The 16,557-nt window shown below is 40.2% G+C and overlaps 1 protein-coding gene across 2 annotated transcripts in view; it reads left to right on the forward strand.

The window, feature by feature from the left end:
* Window positions 1-16,557, forward strand: part of MORC2 (MORC family CW-type zinc finger 2) — a 69,028-nt gene that overhangs the window by 34,742 nt on the left and 17,729 nt on the right. For both annotated transcript variants that reach the window (XM_088143857.1, XM_088143858.1), the window contains 8 exons: window positions 2,077-2,156; window positions 2,924-3,006; window positions 3,624-3,709; window positions 7,068-7,208; window positions 10,654-10,808; window positions 10,964-11,092; window positions 12,335-12,440; window positions 15,120-15,249. In XM_088143857.1, coding sequence (XP_087999983.1) covers window positions 2,077-2,156; window positions 2,924-3,006; window positions 3,624-3,709; window positions 7,068-7,208; window positions 10,654-10,808; window positions 10,964-11,092; window positions 12,335-12,440; window positions 15,120-15,249 — 910 coding nt within the window. The remainder of the gene's footprint in view (window positions 1-2,076; window positions 2,157-2,923; window positions 3,007-3,623; window positions 3,710-7,067; window positions 7,209-10,653; window positions 10,809-10,963; window positions 11,093-12,334; window positions 12,441-15,119; window positions 15,250-16,557) is intronic.

Raw genomic sequence — 16,557 nt, forward strand, 5'->3', positions numbered from 1 at the left:
TGCTATAGCCTTTCTAACTATAAAAGCAACACTGTTTCTTTGTTTTTCATGTCCTCAGTAATAAACAGTGTGATTTTCTGACTGAAAATGTCCAATTCCAGTCCATCTCAGTTCGCTGATGCCTAAGATGTCAATTTGTAGTTGTTTCATTTCATTTTTCACTGTGTTCAGCTTTCCTGTGTTCATGCTTCTTACGTTTCATGTTCCTACTGTAATTCTATCTTTGCAGCTTCAGATTTTCTTTTCCTCTGGCAACATCAGCAACCAGACATCCCAAAGACTATAATTTAGCCACGTCATAAACACCATTAGTACTCGGAAAGGTCCTCAGCAATTCCTCAATAGCATCTTGAGTGCCATCTGACCTGAGGGGCCCATCATCCAGCACTGTATCTTCAATCATTTTATATTTTCTATCCATGTGGTTTTCTTGGTAAAATTTAGGAGTGGTTCACCATTGCCTTCTCCCACGCAGTATGAATTGGTGCCTTGCAGTTGTCACTAAAGTGTTCATCTGCCTCTGGCATCTTCCTGTATCCTGAATCACTGCTGCCTAATATAGGTGCCTACTTGCTTTAGCTGGGCAGCTGGGATGACCTTCACAACTTAGGTGACCCTGCTGGGAATATATACTCTTGGGATATACTCCCAATGTTTTTTGCTCATTTCTCCCAGGAACACCCCCCCTGCCACAATGAGGCAGCACAACAGGCCTCAGGGGAGGCCGTTTGAAGTTATGACAGTGTAAAAAAAAAAAAACAGCTTTGCGAACAGTCCTCACATTTATGATCATCACAGCATCCTGCAGTCACACAATCACCATTTGTGTGCTTCACAACTGGCTTCTGACAAGCAGAGTTAATGGAGAACACACAAGTAAAATAGCAAGTTGCGGTCACATGATGTCTCGCTTAACAACCATGGTGATTTGCTTAACGACCAAGTGGGAAGTGATGTAAGCCTGTTGTGGTCATGTGATTTTATGCTTAGCAACCATGGCGCTTAACGACGGAGTTGCCAGTCCCAATTGTGGTTGCCAAGTGAAGACTACCTGTAATATAAAAATCTTAGTGGTGTCATGAATAAGAGAAGGGACACATTTAAAACATGCAATACAACATCAAATATTGAAACCAGAGGAGCTGAATTTTAAGAATAAGAAATCCAAGGAATTAACTTACTGTTTGTATCTTCTGAAAATACATGAAGCACCAAACTGCTTTTGGAAAGGGGTAATCAAGCAAACCAATTCCCTGGGCATTCCACATGGTTCCAAAGGGTAGAATAATTGAGGTGTTGTATTTCTGCAGCATTTGCATCCCAGGAAGTAAACATTCACACATACTTCCCCGAGAAATAAGCTTCCAATTCCTTGCTCATATAATTTGACACAATTGTGTATTCCAGTGGATAACATGGATATCAGTATTATTTCTAAAGTAGCAATAAAAGTGGATAAAACATTCATTTGCTGAAGATAACATATTTACCTGAAGCTTCTTTTAGGAGAGAGAATGTACAGTCAAAGGAAGATGAAAGATAATATTTCATCCCTTGAGGAAGTTTTTGTTTACTGGGGGATAGTCAAATATTAAAAATACACAGAGCTACCTTGAAAAGGGTATGTGTTGAATTGTTTGATTTCAAACTCAAAGTCCACATCTGTGCAGTCATGCTTACAGAACTTGATTGTTTGTCAAAATGACCACAAAACAACTAGAATCATAATTCCCTGTTTTTTTAAGCTTTATTTTACACATTTAAGGTACAGTTAAGGGCTTCTTCCAGTTAAGCTTGATTAGGTCCTTGTAGTTTTCTTAACAGCAATATGGAAATGGTTTGTCATTGCTTTTTCAGAATTTTTTTTAAAGATTTTGAGATGAGCAAAGACTGGCTATATGTTGTCAACTAGTTAAGTGTACACTTTAAGAAACTGGAATACACCCTAGTTTGCTTTATTGTTACATATCCAAAAGAAACACAAGCCTTATGGAATGTGCAAGCTTTTGAGGGTTGTGACTATTAATATATTGTCTTTCCTCTTTTTCCTCCCCCTCTTCTTGCATCTTCTTATAGGATGTACAAGTATACATCCAAGCGCTTCAAGACGCGAGCAGAACAAGAAGTGAAGAAAGCAGAGCATATGGCTCGGATTGGTGAGTCCCCTAAAAGAAAGGAATGGGGATCCATTTTGGGGGGGAACTTGACGGCACAAGTCAGTCCAAATCAGATTATTGCATTAAACTTAAGTGCACATGTTCTGCACACATTTTGTATATAAACTGCATTGTGTTCCTGCTCATAAGCTTGGAAAGCATAATTGTGTAATCAAAATTTGCTAAACTTATTCCCATTGTCCCCACAACATCATCTTATTTCTCTCCCATAGTGTAGATTAGGGAGTTTCAAACCTTTTCAGGCTGTGGAACCTGTTAAAAAAAATCCTAGAACACCTGAAGAAAAGGTAAAGCTCCAGTGATAGAAAATTGGTGGAGTTCAAGTTAACTTTTCTTTCTCTCCTTTTTTCTTTTTGCCCTTAGGTTGTCATGGAACCCCATCAAATTCTTTTAAAGCAGTGTTTATCAACCTTGGCAACTTTAAGACAAGTCCACATGTCTTAAAGTTGCCATGGCTGAGAAACACTGTTCTAGAGCTTAGTTTGAAAAACCCTAGTGTAGATTGGCCTTATCTAAAATTATGCTAGTTCCTACAGCTATAGGCTACAGTTCCTAGAATTCCCAGCCAACGTGGCTGAATTCTGAAAGGTGTAGTCCTACAGGATTAGAAGGTGCCAGGTTGCAGAAAATTGTGACTGACTTGATTTCCTATAGTAAATTGCTTTTAAAATACTAGAATTCGTGGGGGTATCTTTTAAAAAAATCTTTATGCGTTCTTTGTCTGAAGACTAATTTCTCTTTTACAGCGGAAGAGAAGGCACGAGAAGCAGAAAGCAAAGCCCGTGCTTTAGAGCTGCGGCTGGGAGGAGACCTTACCAGGGAGTCCAGGGTAAAATATACTATATTTGACTGCTGGTGGAAAATTCCAGTATCCAAAAAGAGATTCAGAGAAATAGTCCTGAGCTGAACAAAAGAACTGCTGGCCATGCTTGGTAGTTCAAGAGGGCAATGAAATGATAAAGGTTCATGATCAAAATTGCTGGAATATACATATTCTGATGAACCATAATTATACGTGTGTGTGTGTGTGTGAGTGCAGGCATGCATGGGTGTGTAATGGTTATATAATTGTCTCACTATTTAAAAAAAGGCTTATATCTGAAGCAGGAAGAGGAGAGCTGAACATTCTGAAACTTCAGCAAAAGTCATTTAGCTTGCATAGAACAGTTTATTATCGCAAAACTGCATGCTTAACTCCTATTGGTTCCAGTGGGAAATTTTACCAGATGTTTGACTTTTTCTGAAATCAGTGGGATAGAAATATGTTTAACTGGATTTTTTGAATTACAGCTGTGTTCTAAACATGCAAAGGTACTCAGTCCGACTGTACTTATTGGAACAGATGTTTTGAAGGCCTTGAGGAACAAGCTATTGTTATAAAGATGTGAATTTTAAACAGTTACATTACTTCATTGTTTAAGATGAGATGTTCTTTTATATCTGTAGGTTATGCTGCGCCAGGCCCAAGATGTAGCAATAACTATGCGTAGAGAGGCAGATGTTAAAAAGAGGATCAGGGAAGCAAAACAGCGGTGAGTGGCAGAGATATCTTCATTTGATTTATATTCTGGTCTCCTTAAAAGGGTGTTCCAGTTGCTTTGCACAGAAATGGGTGGCATTATACTATCTTTGTCTCAAACCATGTAGAACGTTATGACTATGGCCCACCAACAATTGCACCTCCTGTCCCTCAAAAGCAGTTTGAAAATAAACCACAAAAGTATGCAGTTCAGCTGACTCAGAAATACTGAGAACAAAGAGATCTAATATTTGATTGCCTATTCTTAAAATACTAAACCAGTAATGATTAAAGTTTTCATCTTCTGAAATGAAATTTCTAAATGGGCTGTTACCTGGCAGGATTAAAAATACACTGTGGAGTCCCTGTTGCTGCAGAGGAAACAAAGACAAAAGGTTGAGCAAACAGCTCAGACGACAATATCAAGATTCAGGGGGATCTTGACAAACTTGAGCAATGAGTAAAAACCAGCTAGATGAAATCTCAACAGACAAAGGCAGTCTTACATTTGGGTAGGAAAAATCAGGGGTGTGACTATAGGATAGGAGGGGGAAGAAAAAGGATCTAGGAGTCTTGACAGATCAGATGCAGAACATAAGCCAACAATGTGATGCACTGCATCAACAAGTATAGTACAGGTAGTCCTCACTTAACGACAGTTTAGTGAAGGTTCAAAGTTACAACGGCCTTGGGAAAAGTGCTTTATGACCTGTACTTGCCCTTATAACTGTTGCAAACTGTTGCTCCTCCCCCTGCGGTCACGTGATCACAATTTGTGACCTTTTTACAATGGTGGTTAAAAGAATCACTGCAGTTGTTAAGCAAATCACAAATTCTGACAAAAAGCGTCCATTGGGAAACTGGATTCACTTAATGATCATGATTGCTTAACAACCACATGATTTGTTTAATGATAGCGGTAAGTCACTTAACAACCGTTGTAAAAATGGTCGTAAAATCAGGTCTAGTCATGTGGTAACTCGCTTAACTGCCCCTTAATGACCAATTTTCTTGTCCTTATTGTGGTCGTTAAGTGAGGACTACCTGTATCAAGATCAAAATAAACCATTGTTTCTCTGTATTGTTTGATCATCAGATCACATCTAGAATATTGCATCCAGTTCTGGGCATCACATTTTAGGAATGACATTGACAAATTGGACAGTGACTAGAGAAGACCAACCAAGATAATGAAGGGGCTAGAAGGAAAATTTAAGAGGAACATTTGGAGGTACTGAGTATGTTGAGCCTGGAAAAGAAGATTGGAGAGATGTGATAGTTGTCAAATATCTGAAGAGTTATCATCTAAAGGGGCGATAATTGTTAGAATTGATCCAGAAGACAGGACAAGAAGCAAGGGGCTTAAATTGTATATATACCATTAAAAGGTAGATTTTGATTGGGCATCAGGAAAAATTTCCTGTCAGGAAGAGCTGTTCAGCAATGGGATAGACTGCTTTAGGGAGACTGTTTAAACACCTTCACTGGAGATCTTTAAACAGATGCTGGATGATCATCTGTTGGAGGTGTTGTAGTGGATTCTTGCAAAGGCAGGGGGTTGGATTAGATTATCTCCAAGGTCATGTCCAAACACTACATTCTATGAACCCCAAGATTTAGCTTGGTTATGAAAGTAAGTATATTTTTGTTGGTTTGCAAATGTTGTTTTGGAAATTTTGTATTAAATGAATTAATCCAGTGTTGTTCTTGAGAAATGCTGCTAGGTATAGAACTGAAATATTTATTGACATGTTATTGAGTAGGATTGCAGGGCACACAAAAATCATGATGGCAGCCACATGATCCTGGGCAAGGCATGGTTGCTTTAAGACTGATGTTACATGAGTGCTTCTGTATGTTCCAAAGCACCTTTTTGCCTTCCAGTATGAAGGGTTGCAGAATCCTATTTTTTTGATAACGGAGCGGAAGTTGGAGATGAAGAGATAGCATAAATTGGGGTGAAATGGAGGTTTGTTGCAAATGTTTTGGATGTGCGTGGGGAATTGGGCTTCTCTCTTTTCCTCCGAGTAAACCCAGGAAGGGTTATTATTACTGTAAGCTTTATGTGTAATTTGCATAGTTAATATCCAAATAAATTATGGATAAATTGCTTTTCTTTTTTCTGACAGTTAGCCAAGAAGCAAAACATAACCCAGTTAGTAGGCAGAAAATGAATAATAGTTAAGCATGTATTCATGTAGTCTTTAGCAGTGTATTTCCCCCCAAAAGTAGGTAAATTGAGTTATTTTTTCAGATCTGTTCTTCCTCCGGAAAGCTTATAGTGGTCATTTGGGATTCCTCATCAGTCTCCTGATGCTTTGCTTCATCAACGTTAACAATGCCATATGTACCCCTTGCTCTCTACTCTGCCAGTGGATCATATGTTGTAAGTGGTCCCAGGAGTTATTCAGCCATGCTATAGAAAACAGTGTGACAATAATTGCATGGTGCAGTAATCCTACTAAAAAGTATCACTGATCTATTTGTGGTTTTTAATCTTGTTTGCTACTCTATCCTGCCCTAATGTTCAACAGTCTACCCCAGTCCAACTTCCAGGTCTTTATGTCTAAGTTAAAAGAATGATACGTTACAGCAAGTGTGCAAATTGCTGACAACAAGTATAGTAAGGTTTAGGCACAGTAAGATGGGAGTTTTTGTTTATGAGGGAAAACCAAATTCAGTTAGCATTTTTGAGCTCTCAGGGTGAAGCCTTGAATCTATCACATTTTGAGAATAGCAGATTATTTCAACATTTCAGTAAGAAGAGTGGATAGAATGCAGTGCCAAGTGATATAAAGATTACATTCTTTCTCTGTAGCTAAGGAATGAGTAAACTATTACAACAGTTAATTGATAATGCAATGTAAGAATATAGGTTTTCTTACTGATATTTTGGTGAAAGAAAGCAAGAGTTGATAAAGCACGTTCATGTGCAACAGTTAGCTCGCCTTTTGGGCAAGGTGCTAAGTCATAACTGCTGTTGTATGTATTCCACTGTTGTACCTATGTATGTATAACAAGTGCTCCACAATATTATACAATGTAAGTGTTGCACAGGGAAAAGGCAAAAGTAGCCTATTGTCTTGTGAAGGTGGCATTGGAGAAGGTAAAATTTAGCATTCTAGATATCAACTGTAGAAAATAGCCGTGACCTCCAAGAGTTGTCCAAGAGTATATCCTGCTTACACTCTCCCCATCCTACCCCGTTTTACCCTGTACTCTGCAAGGTAGTTGAGAGACTGGCTGAACGTCACTTCATGGAAGAACAGGGATTTGAACTGAGATCTCCTGAGTCTTCTTTCAGTGCTCTAATCACTGTTCCACAGATGAACATCCACAGGCTTTCTTTAACTTGACTTCCTGCTTTTCAGAGCGCTAAAGGAGCCAAAAGAGCTGAACTTCATCTTTGGTGTAAACATAGAGCAACGGCATCTGGATGGGATGTTTATCTACAACTGCAGCCGATTGATTAAGATGTATGAGAAGGTGGGCCCACAGCTGGAGGGTGGCATGTGAGTTCCTCATGGAGACCTCCGTGTAGCTTTTACCTTTGTAATAGAGGGCCTCTCTTTAGAAGAAGTGGGACAAACTCTTCTTGCTGTAGAAGAACTTTTTCTTATTTCTGTGAGCCATACAGCTGGACTTTATATTTTTAAAGAAAAAAATGTCTGATGCCGGGCAAATATTTGTATCAAGTGCTATAAAATGTGCAAATTTCATTTTCTTTTATTTATTTATTTATACATCACATTTATATACCCACCCATCTCACACAAATGACTCTGGGCAGCATACAACAATTTATGTGGTGTATATCCAATTTCTGTTAGGTTGCTGGCTTCTAAATTTCTTTATGAGAAATTTATTTTCAAGGTAGGGTATGGGTAGTCCTTGCTTACCGACTGCCTTGTTCAGCGACCATTCAAAGTTATGACATTTACAACCTTTGGAGCATCCCTCAGTGACATGATTGTCAGTACAGTCAGTACACTCAGGGTGGGGGGCAGGTCAGGCACAGTAGAGATTGCCTACAGAAATTGCTTGTTTTTTTTCTCCACTCCCCTCACAGAGTGGAGAGATTGGAGAGGAAGGGATTACAAGAGAATAAGCAGGCACACAGTGGGGAATACATTGGGCTGTTTGCATAGTGTACTCATGGCTGCTGGCACCAGCACATTGCTTTCAATGTGTATTCCCCATTGTGTGCCTGCTTACTGCCTTGTAATCCCATCCTCTCCAATGAATGTAAATACAAACATTAATTCCCTTCTTGCTAATTATCCCAGCTTCTGGGTGAGCATTCCAGAGGGCAGGGGAATGGTTAGGTGGCAGACAAAAGCAGAAGGTGTGAAACTGATTAGTCTTGTCAGTTTCAAGTTAGCTATCCCACTGGGGTGAGTGTTCCAAAGAACGGGAGTGGGGAAAAGGAAAGCATAGTCATGGTCACATTTCCCCACTTAATGACCGCTTCACTTAATGACAGAGTTGCCAATCCCAATTGTGATGGTTAAATGAGGACTATCTGTACTATATACTGTATTTTTTTCTTCTTAAGCATGTTCTGCCTCCAGTGCTGTGTCTGCTAGCTACATCTCAGCACCTGTCACTTATATTCCAGCTCCTTGTACTGGATAAGTTCAGTAGATAGGCAGGTTTCTCCATTATTCAGTCTCCTTTCTTCTGGACTGTAACAGGTATCCAAAGTCATCGATAATAAAGGACAGAGAGACAGAAGATACTCTTTTTTCTTTATCCTATTTCTAGTCCCATTCTAACAAGTGCTTATAAGCTTGGGTAGATTTTTGGAACTAGCAGAAAAATAAATTGTCTTACAGTTGCTGTTCTCAGCCATAAAGCCACTTCATGCTTTTTAAATTGCAAATGCAAATGGGTGGTACTAGCTGAAGAACTCAGTAATTCAATATTGGCTTCGTTTGCTCTTAGTTACACTTCTAAATTGTAACATGCCTGCCAGAATTTATAGAAATAGGCTCAGCATGCGTTCTCAGAATAGTCTGAGGGTGTTGATATACTGAGGTGAGGAATTAAAGAAAACAAAGAGAAATTCCAAATATATATAAACCTTTGGAGAAATCTTTTGCTCTGTCTGCATGTGGTATCTGCAAGGGAAGGCCTCCCAGGGATGATGTACAGTTGGTCCATGTAATAGTATCTGCTTCATTGAGGGAGGGGGGTATACCTCCTCCTCAAGAAGCTTTCACTAAATCTTAGTGTTCTGGACAATTTTCATCCAATCTCCAATCTTCTCTTTTAGGGGAAGGTTGTTGAGAAGATAGGTTGCAGCTTCAGAGGGCCCTGCAGGATACAGGTTATCCAGACCATTTTCAGTCAGGTTTCAGACCAGGACATAATATTGAGATGGCATGGTCACACTTGTTGATGACCTTTGGTGAAGCTGGGCTAGGGCTAGTGCAACTGATCTGGTTCTGTGTGATCTCTCAGTGGCTTTTGATACCATTGACCATGGTATCAAAAGCCACTGTGAGATCACATCAAACCAGGATAGTTCTTTCTGGAATGCCTTCAGAGATTAGGAGTGAAAGGCGCAGTCCAACAATTCTCTTCCTTGTAGTTAGGTCCCTATGCAGTTGACCAATCAAGCCAGAGATATCTTTCATGTGGGGTGCTATAAGGCTTGACATTCATATCCCTCCTGTTTAACATCTACATGAGGCTGCTGGATGAGGTCAAATTAGTTAGATCCCATTACTCTGGGATCTGGTATCCTCAGTATGCTGATGATATGCAGCTACAAATGTTGATCCTGGCCTGTCCAGGTGATGATGTCAAGGTCTTGTCCCAGTGTCTGGAGGATCTGTGGATCTGAATGGGGAAGAACAGTTAAGATAAAACCATAACAAAACTGAATGGCTGTGACCTGGGACCACCCAGGTCCAGAGTTGCTTAGTCTTTAGTCCTGAATGGGTTTGCATTTCCCTGTTCAGGGCTATTCTGCAATTTGGGGATCTTCTTGTACTTGCAGCTCCTGTTCAAGGAGCGGTGGAATTTGTGCCCCAGAAGACTTCTATACAAATTCATCTAGAGTGCTAGTTGCACCCATACCTGGATAGGAATTGTTCAAAACAATCACTTTTTGGTTACCTGACATGTGGATTGCAGCAATGTACTGTACATGGTGCTGTCCTTGAAGGCCATTCAGAAATTGCAGCTGGTCCAGAATGCAGTTTGGGACATACCTTGGTGTCCCCATGTAACAATTCTGCTTCATGAGCTGCACTGGTTACCAGCAGCCTTCCAGGTACAATTCAGGGTGCTGATTATCACCTATATAAAGCCTTTTAGGGCATTAGGCCTATTTATTTGATAGACTGCTTATCTTTTGTAGTTTCTGCCCACCCTATACCGGCTGATTAAGTCAGCATGCTTAGTCCCACTGATTAAACAGTGTCATTTGCTGGGACTAGTGAGTGAGCCTTTTCTGTTGTGGTGCCTGCCCTCTGGAACAACATCCCCGAGACTCATGCAGCCCTCACCCTGATCTTATTTAAATTAACTTTCAAAACCTGATCTTCCCTCAAGCCTTAGGGTAGAGTGGGTGGCTGATCCCTTGGGGGAAGATTGGTTTATTGGATTTTGATGTTTTTTCTCCCAAATATGTTTTTTTTTTCTTTTAGGCTATTCTATTGTTTCATATTGTTTTCAGTCTGATCTGCTTCAAGTCTTATCGGAGTCAGGCAGCTTGTCAGTCAAATAAATAAATGATGAGCCCACTTTTAAATAGTTAAGTGGATCTCAAAGGATCCATTTAACTAAGAGGCTTGTTCTTGCATTAGAGGAGTGCAATTAATCCAGGTCCATCTATTGCCAACACATTTTCATATTTAAAGTGGGAATCCATCTTTCCCATGCTGCTTCTCTTACATCACGCTGTTGGATTGGTGCTCACAAATGTGACCTCATGTTTCTTCTCTATAGGGCATGTGGTGGAGTTGTTGGAGTGGTGGATGTCCCCTACCTTGTTTTGGAACCAACACATAACAAGCAAGACTTTGCAGATGCAAAAGAATATCGGCACTTGTTAAGAGCAATGGGAGAACATTTGGCTCAGTATTGGAAGGATGTTGAAATTGGTAAGAAGTCATATCAGCAGTTGGAAGGGAGGGAGGCAGGGAGAGAGAATGATGGGAAAGAAAAAACATGAACACAGATAGCTAGGTACACTTTAATTCACATTTGTTCAGTTGTAAAACGCTTAATGTTTTTGTTTTTAACAAAAAACATCCAGCTCAGAAAGGCATTAGCAAGTTTTGGGATGATTTTGGCTATCTATCTGCAAACTGGAACCAGCCCCCATCAAATGAATTGCGTTACAAAAGGCGGAGAGCCATGGAGATCCCAACTACTATTCAATGTGGTAAGTGGCTAATTGAAGATTCCTGTATTCTAAGGTCCAAAGGTTGCTCTATTGAGTGAAAGCCAGCTGTCATAGCCAAATAGCAAAAATGCAGGGATCCTTGGTGTTACGTACTCTTTGCACAGCAGTAATGGACAATCTGAAGCCCTAGGAGCCTTTTGTAGGCCCCAGATTATTTTCCTGCAGCTCCTGGAACACCTTCAACTACAGTCACTGGAACATGTCAACATACTTTGCTGCCAGTATTAATTGGGAAGCATGTTAAACTGAAGTGTAATCCTCATAATTAAGTTTACACAATCAAAATAAAGTAACTCCTTAAATCCAAAAAAAAAGAAAGAAAATTCTGGTTGCATTCATGTATGTGAAATGGACTGATCCGTTTTACAGCATTCCCTTTCCCTGGTGGTTCTTTGCTATTGAAGGATTGCCACACCTGTTGTACAGGAGCACATAGGCAGGGGAGCACATTTCAATGTTCTTTGGGGAAATTCTGTCAAGTATAAAAAAAAGCTACGTGACACCTTATTTGGCTATTGATTGATTTGATTTATAACCTACTTTAATGCTCTGGAGGGAACTTAAGTGTTCAAGAAAATTTAAAAACAATATAAAAGTTAAAAATACATATTAGAATTAGTGGTAAAACAAATACCAAATCATCTATGTGGCTTGGGAAATGGGTATCATTGAGACTGCCTATTCCTGGTAGAATCTGCCCACCTAGTGCACACAGAAAGCATCCTAGGAGACATCTGGTAGTGGGACAGACCCAGAAGTAGGCATTCTCCGTGGGAGCTCCCCTCCCATGGAATAGCTTGCCCCCTGGGGTGAGGGATTCTTCCAAAGGCTTATAAAGAACTGGCCTTTGGGAACTAGATGGAATGATTCTGCTGCCCAAATGAATTGGCATGTCACAAATACTGAATGTTACATCACAGATCAAGGTACCATTACTGTTATTGTAACTGTGCAGTAAAAAAATGCAGCTACTCTCTTGGAAAGACAAGTATCACATCCTCCAGGTATATATTAACTGTCAAGCTTAAGCAATGTAGATGATAGATGATACTTCTAATGTTGCTATATGAGAAAGGGTCCATGTCTACCTGACTAAAAATGTATAAAACCATTGGCAATTATTGTATTCCCAAGACCTTAGTTGAGAGACTTGCATACAGGTGGCTTATATTCAGCAGACTGTTCAGCATGCTGACTGTATGCTATGTCCTTGTGTGATAGATGTGTGTTTGAAATGGCGGACCCTCCCATTCCAGCTCAGCTCTGTGGAGCAAAAATACCCAGATACCTGGATGTGTGCCATGAACCCAGATCCTGAACAAGATAGGTACGTAAGAATCAGAAAGCAGTTTAAATACTTAATGGTCTTTACAACAGTGCAGCAGGTAGGTTGCTTTAATAATGCTTCTTATATTAGAGCTGAACTGAATTGAGAGACAGAGTAAAGACCAGAAGAGGAGTAAAAAAAATAGTAAGTCAAAAAATTTAAGAAATAGAGGAAGAAAAGGAAATTAGCTAAATCTTACACCATGGAGAGGGTAACATCTCTCTCCATAAACATTCTAACAAGATATACAGATTCATATACTAGCTCTGGTTCTTTGGGGGGGGGTTTCCTTTGTTGGTGCCTTTGAATCAGTGTTGACTCCTGACGATTGCCTGGACAAGTCCCTGCAGTTCTCTTGGCAAGGTTTCAGAAGTGGTTTGCCATTGCCTGTTTCCTAGGGCTGAGAGAAAGGGACTGGCCCAAAGTCACTCAGCTGGCTTCATGCCTAAGACAGGACTAGAACACATGGCCTCCTGGTTTCTAGCCTGGTGCGTTAACTGCTACACCAAACTGGCATCTCATAACGCATTGCAGCAACCCAGAACAGCAGAAAAAGGAAACAGACCACCTATACAACATCTTCCAACAAAATGGATATCCGCGCAACTTTATCAAAAAGTGCCTGACCACGCAACCTACTACAACACAACCCACACAAACTATGAAAAGGATCACACTGCCATACATCAGAAACATCTCAGAAACCACCAACAGGCTGTTACAACCACTTGGCATCTCCATAGCACACAAACCAACTAAAGCCCCCCAAAACATCTTAAGCAAACCAAAAGACCCCGTAGCCCAAGAAGAAAAAACAGGAGTCCTCTACAACATACAGTGTAAGGACTGCGACAACCACTACGTAGGACAGACAGGCAGAAGGCTGGCAGAGCACATCCATGAACACCAACCAGCAGTCAGAAGACACGATGAAAACTCCTTAATCTCACAACACTTGGACAGACTCAACCATTGTTTCAACTGGGAAACTGTCAGCATCTTAGACCAAGCTAAATCCAAATATGCAAGAGAATTCTTGGAAGCTTGGTGTTCAGACAAGGCAGCAATTAACAGATACATAGAGATAAACAGCATCTACACACTACTCAAAAGAGACAAAAGACCAGAAGATCGCCTCACCAGCAGTCATCACCCAGATAAGCAAAGGTTACCACCAGGCACACAATCAAGCAGCAGACATATGCCAATCAAAGAACTCCCAGAGGAGCAAAATACCCCCCCCCCGCCACCAGCACTGGCACAGCCACAGCACATAAATAGAGAGCAAACCCCAACCCATTTTAGCACTGAAGATGTTACCTAGCCAGGTAATGAAACATTTGCAAGAAAAGAACCAAGCTCAGAGAACCCCAAGGACTCCACATGGCTTTCATTTGTAATTTATATATAACTGTAAATTATTCCATTTTCCCTGCAGTTTTCAAGATGCACATTCCATGTTGCATGCTACAGTTTGTCTCATATTTGCTGTATTGTGTTCAGGTTCTCCAACCTGACATTCACATTATCTGCATATAAAAGTACACATATTTTATTTCACATTCCCAGTAAGTACACATGTGATGTCACCACAACCAAGGAGACAGCACACATTCTTGCCTTAATTCCTGCTAAGTGTTGAATCATTTGCTAGGCATTCTATCCTCATTTATTTTTCTTCCATTAAATACCATTTTCCTTCCATTAAATACCACCCTTAACCACATTCAACAACCTACCTTCATTCCATTCTCACAGAAAATATTCCATAATTCAAGTTTATTCACTTTATCATATGCCATAGATGGAATCAAAGCCCCATTTTACAAACATGCTTAAGATCTCTAATCTAGACTCTTAACTTGTAAGCTAATGTATTGTTGCCCACATACACCAACTGTTGCTTAATGTGGAAGTAGATTGCTTTCCTGTATCTTTCAACAAACCTCTTATTGAAAGAGTGTCCACCATATATTTGTATTCAGTTGTGCTACTCACTGATGCGCAAAACAACATGAATCCTGCTAAATGTTAATTATACCTATGATTGATGTAACACTTTGGAGTACTTTGTGTACATCACATGGTAATCCTTACAACAATTGTGTATAGTAAATCAGGATAATAATTGGGATGCTATTTTGCACTATTATCTCTGCCTGCCCAAGGAACTTGGAGATGGAAGGATATATCTTCTTGGCACATGGACTGGGGGCAGAGGAAGGATTTTTCTCACTGAGAAAGATTTTGGTAGAAACTTAGTTGTTCTGTGCCATCACAGATCTTTGTGTGAATGCACAGATTATCACGATAGAGCCACGGTATTCAAACTGTTCCCTGGAACCCCAGGGTTCTGTGAAAATCGTCCAGGGATTCAACATTGATAGTTTCTGTTTACATTGTATTAAATGCGTTATTGCAAAATTAATTGTAATGTTTTGTTCAAATAAAATGTATTACATGAAACTTATTTATTAATGGGATCTGCACTGATTTTTCACATTAAGAGGGGTTCCTTCGGTATCTCACTTTTGAAGACTACTGTGAGAGAATCAGATTCAGATAAGCAATGTGTCCTATTTATTGAAGGACGCTCTGTAGTGTGAAGCTTCACCTTAGGATTGGTAGATAGACCCCATACATGCTGAGTTTTCTTTTGCTTTTTTCTTCCTCTGACAGGTGTGAAGCTCCTGAACAAAAGCAGAAGGTTCCTCTGAGCCTCTTTAGAAAAGAGAAATCACAGGAAGATAAGCAGAAAGAGCTGACTGATAAAATTCGCCAGCAGCAAGAGAAGCTGGAGGCCTTGCAGGCAAGTTTGGGTGCAGGATCCTCCACTGTGTGGATTTCGTACTCCTTTCAAACAGTACTTTTCACAGCAAGCCTCATGTTATCCATAAGGAAGGTAGCATGCACTCTAAATTCACTTGTGTAAACCTTAGAATAGTTACAGGTGGTCCTCACTTAACGACCACTCATTCAGCAACTGTTAGAACTTAACAGCAGTGGTGAATGAGTGGTACTTACGACCAGTCCTTAAAGTTACGTCCATCACAGCATCTCCATGGTCACATGATTGTGATCCGGGTGCTTAGTGACTGGCTCGCAATTATGATGTTGCAGTGTCCTGCGGTCACATGATTGTCCTTTGTGACATCCATTGCCAGCTTGCCTGCCAGCAAAGTCAATGGGGAAGTTGGCAAGAGGTCACAAATAGTGACCATGTGATGTTGCACTTAAAGATGGTGTGGGATTTGCTTAACGACAGCACCCAGAAGTGCCGGAACTGCCATCACTAAGCAGCACAGTCACATGACACTACTTTACAACTGCGTCACTTAGCGACAGAAATTCCAGTCCCAATTGCCATCTCCAAATACAAGTACTATCTTTAAATACAGGTAGTCCTTGCTTAACAACCACAATAGGGACTGGAAAATTGGTCGGTAAGTGGGGTGGTCATTGAGCAAGTCACCACATGACCAAACCTGATTTTAAGACCATTTTTACAACAGTCATTAACCAAATCACTGCAGTCGGTAAGTAAATCACATGGTTGTTAAATAATAGTTTCTCCAATGGATACTTTTTGCCTGAATTCGCTTAATAACTGTGGTGATTCACTTAATGACCATTGCAAAAAAGTTGCAAATCATGATCACGTGACCACGGGGGGTGGTGCAGTGGTTTGCAATGGTCATAAGTGCAAATACAGATCGTAAAGCACTTTTTCCAAGGCCATTGTAACTTCGAACTGTCGTTTAACGAATGATTGTTAAACGAGGACTACCTGTATTTGGAAGTAAGACTTCTGTAACACAAAGCACCACTAGTCTCCATCTTGGAGCTGAATTCATATTTTAACCAAGAGTTCAAATCTCTACTTGGTTTCAAATTTCCATTACCTTGGTATTTAGGAACTCCATGCATATCATTTGGCATTTTGTTTCTTCCTTGTTTTGTTTGCTTGCAGGAGGTGGGTTAGTGCTCCCTTATATATGCGTGTATGTTTCTTAATTACTGCAGAATGAAGAGGTGACTTGCATCTGTGAATGAGTAACCAACAGATAAATTGGATTTGCGTGAAAGTAGTTTACACGTGACACTTTGATGCATTTGA

The sequence above is a fragment of the Python bivittatus genome, unplaced genomic scaffold (genome assembly GCF_059951505.1).
Source record: "Python bivittatus isolate LINGU-HERP-01145 unplaced genomic scaffold, Pbiv_v1 ctg000390_np1212, whole genome shotgun sequence".
Lineage (NCBI taxonomy): Eukaryota > Metazoa > Chordata > Lepidosauria > Squamata > Pythonidae > Python > Python bivittatus.